This window comes from Penaeus monodon, chromosome 28 (assembly GCF_015228065.2).
Source record: "Penaeus monodon isolate SGIC_2016 chromosome 28, NSTDA_Pmon_1, whole genome shotgun sequence".
In the NCBI taxonomy this organism is placed as follows: Eukaryota; Metazoa; Arthropoda; class Malacostraca; order Decapoda; family Penaeidae; genus Penaeus; species Penaeus monodon.
The window spans coordinates 30,569,106-30,572,388 of record NC_051413.1 but is presented as its reverse complement, the minus strand read 5'-3'; the positions used below and the strand labels follow the sequence as shown (position 1 = coordinate 30,572,388).

At 36.9% G+C, this 3,283-nt stretch overlaps 1 protein-coding gene across 1 annotated transcript in view; it reads left to right on the top strand.

Moving 5' to 3' along the window:
- The window catches only part of LOC119591482 (translation initiation factor eIF-2B subunit delta-like), a gene marked incomplete in the record, with an annotated part of 11,169 nt that extends 8,004 nt beyond the window's left edge, over positions 1-3,165 (top strand). Inside the window, 6 exon segments of the mRNA XM_037940225.1 lie at positions 1-235; positions 434-621; positions 883-1,062; positions 1,441-1,624; positions 1,849-2,029; positions 2,324-3,165. Of these exon segments, the coding sequence (XP_037796153.1) occupies positions 1-235; positions 434-621; positions 883-1,062; positions 1,441-1,624; positions 1,849-2,029; positions 2,324-2,541 (1,186 nt within the window).
- Positions 3,166-3,283: the final 118 nt, after the last annotated feature.

Here is a 3,283-nt window from a genome sequence, read left to right as displayed (position 1 = left end):
AAAGAGCCAGCCTCAGTCTCAAAAGATCACTCGTGAGGAATCTAAAAAAGGACCACAAATCAAGAAGTTTGGTGAAGGGAGGCGCACGAGGGACAAGAAGAGTGTGGAGAAGGACAGCTCACGAAGAATCCCATTGCTCGGCCATCTCACTCCTTACACGTCGCATCCACCATCACTGCCTGTCAACTGTGATTCCATCCATCCTGCTATAAGGACTCTCGGTCAAAAGATGAAGGTAGGATTATGCCAGTAAAAAGTACTGAATTGCCTCTCTTCTGTTATAGTTGTATGTAGCTAGAGTTCCTCTTAAGAAAAAGGTGTTCCTCATATCAGTAGCAGCAACAGGGATTTCTGGTCAAAATAGATATGAGAGGTTGAATTATTGCAAATTTACATCTTGTGCTAGCCTTGTTTTCATATGAAATTCACACAGGACCGTGTTGTGGATGGGTCAACTGCACGAGTAATTGCAACATTAGCTGCTCTGAAGCGATTCATCAATGACTACAGAACACCTGAGTCTTGTGACCTCTCCAGAGATCTTGCAGAGAAAATAGTGCCCAATGTGGCACACCTCCATGCATGTCGCCCTCTGGCAATTGCAATGGACAATGCTGTCAGGTGTGTGCTTGTTCATGGTAATAGTGTTCTTAGATTTTTTTTTTTTTTCATGGTGTCCCATTTTTATTAAAATACATAGGCTTGACATTGTTGATTCTTTATTCTCTCACATGTGAGATAGATATAAACCTTGTATTTTCTTACTAATTGATTATATTTTTATTCATCCTCTATATCTTTCTGGATGTATATAATAATATTACTTCAAATAAGCCCCCTCCCCCACCCCCCAAAAAAAAAAAAAAATTGAAATCATTTCAGATTTTTGAAGCACAAGATAAACAGCATCGAGCCAAATGTCCCCGAGGCACAGGCCAAAGACCTGCTACGCACAGCCATTGATGAGTATGTTTGCGATAACATCAACCTCGCTAGCAGCACTATAGCCACTCATGCTGCCCAGTTGCTCAAAGATGGAGATGTTATTCTTACATTTGGCTAGTAAGCATATTTCTAATGTTAGTGAAAGTAATTACATTGTTATATATTTATGAGAATATATGAATACACATATTTAAAGTCTAATCAAAAGTATCCATTCTTTTGGTGTAAAGTGTAAACTGTACTTATGAAACTGAGGGAAACTAGATCCCCTCTGAAGTAGGCCTTCTGGCATGCTATACACTTGACCCAGCTTTCTTCCCTTGCCTAGAATGTTTCTTGAAGTATTGCTTATGGTTATCCTGTGTTGCTTCATTTGTTTTTGCCTTTGTTCAGAACCGTTTAAAAGAACCATTAGATAGATTTTTTTATTTGGTATTATTCATACCTGTATGTATTTATGTACATACACCTTATACATTTCATTCTAATATCCAGTTCAGCCCTCGTTTGCGACATGGTTGAAACGGCACGGAATGGCAGCAGTTGCATGAATGTGAGTGTTGTGGTTGCAGACTCACCCTTTCCTCCCACGGGTTCAGATATGGTCAAGCAACTGGCTGCTATGGGTGTTCCCACATATTACCGTCTCATTACAGATGTCACCCACATTATGCACAAGGTCAGTTTGAGAGGCTTTTGTTATGCGTTGAGTGGGTGCCACCATAGCCTCACTGGACTGACTAAAAGATAATCCTGTATCTTTTGGCACTGAATTTCATTAATGTTTATACTGAAGTTTTATATTGTTCATCAATATCACCAAATTAAATGTTGTGGATGTTTTACGATTCAGATATAGTTATTAGACTTTGGATCTTATTTCTTTGCTTTTGGCTGTCTCAGGTAACCAAGGTAGTTGTAGAGGCAGAATCTGTCATGATGAATGGCGCAGTGCAGGGAATGTGTGGGACAGCAGGACTGGCTCTTGCTGCTGCCACACATGACACACCCTTCATTGTCCTCTGTCACACATACAAGTTTAGCAATAATGATCTCACTGATTCTTTGGTGGTGAATGAATTAGGTAAGTTCTTGTGTTTTTATTCTGATGGGAAAAGTGTTATGTATGCTTTATTCTCTGAATATCTTTATTTTTGGATTACATGTATTTGGAAGGAAGATGTGAATGCTAAAAATATCATGTTGACTGAAGATTTTAATGTAATATCTCCAAAAAGAATGGAAAGAGATTTGAACCTCAGGTGATGTAGCTATTAAGGAATATAGGAAAAAAGAACTCAAACCTTTGAGATATTTGTAAATATACATATGTATTTTTTTTGTGTGAGTCTAAGTTTTAATACATTGTTGCCTACAGGGGATGCGAATGGCATTGTGAATTGCCCATCCAGGGAATACTGTGATCTCCTGACTGATTGGAAGGACACACAAAATCTAAATGTAGTGCGACTAGTGTATGACGTGACGCCAGCTGGCCTAGTGACGGTGCTGGTCACAGAGCAGAGTGTTCTCCCAACCTCTGCTGTACCAGTTATCATCCGACGTAATTACGCAGATATTCTTGGACAAGATTAGGCGTTTGTATTGGTGTTAGGAATATTAACTGAAATAAGGTTATGGATGAGCTTTTATGTTTTCACATTTGTCAAAATGCCTTTATTTTTTTTCATTCTACAATTGCTGTTGTCTTGTCATATAGTTAATATTAACTTATTTTGCTTTTCTGGTGAAAAGGTATGTGAGAGTTATGAAAGCTCTGTCTTCATAACTTTTACTGAGAAGCTCAAGTAAATTTTTTTCTTCTTTCTTGTACGAGAGGAATTTCTAATTCAATGACATTTTTAGCAGTTATTAAAGCCAATACTTAATGAGTGTTACTTTCCCCCCTTAAGAAAATGAATAACTGAAAGGTGCCTGTACACATACAGGATGAAAATGTTATATTTGTTAATCAGTTATTACTCTTTATTGTCAAAGAATTTACTGTTAGAAGTTTTATGGTTTTATTGTACATAGAAGATAAAGGAAAAGGTGTACAAACTGTGAAGGTTTATGAATTGATATTTATGTTATCTAGAGCAAGAAAAAATCTTTAAACTACAATATGCAAATTCTCTTACTGATTTTAAAATGGTTTTGTAAGTGATAAAAATGTCAGCCTGTTTGTAAAAAAAAATAAATAAAAAGAGTGTGGTTAAAGAAGTTACAGTTTGGTATAATATGTCGCTGTTCAATTCTCACATTCGTTCAATATAAATGACTCGTATTAGAATATTTGTGTTAGTAAGTATTGTTATCGGCTCAGCATAATGTTTGC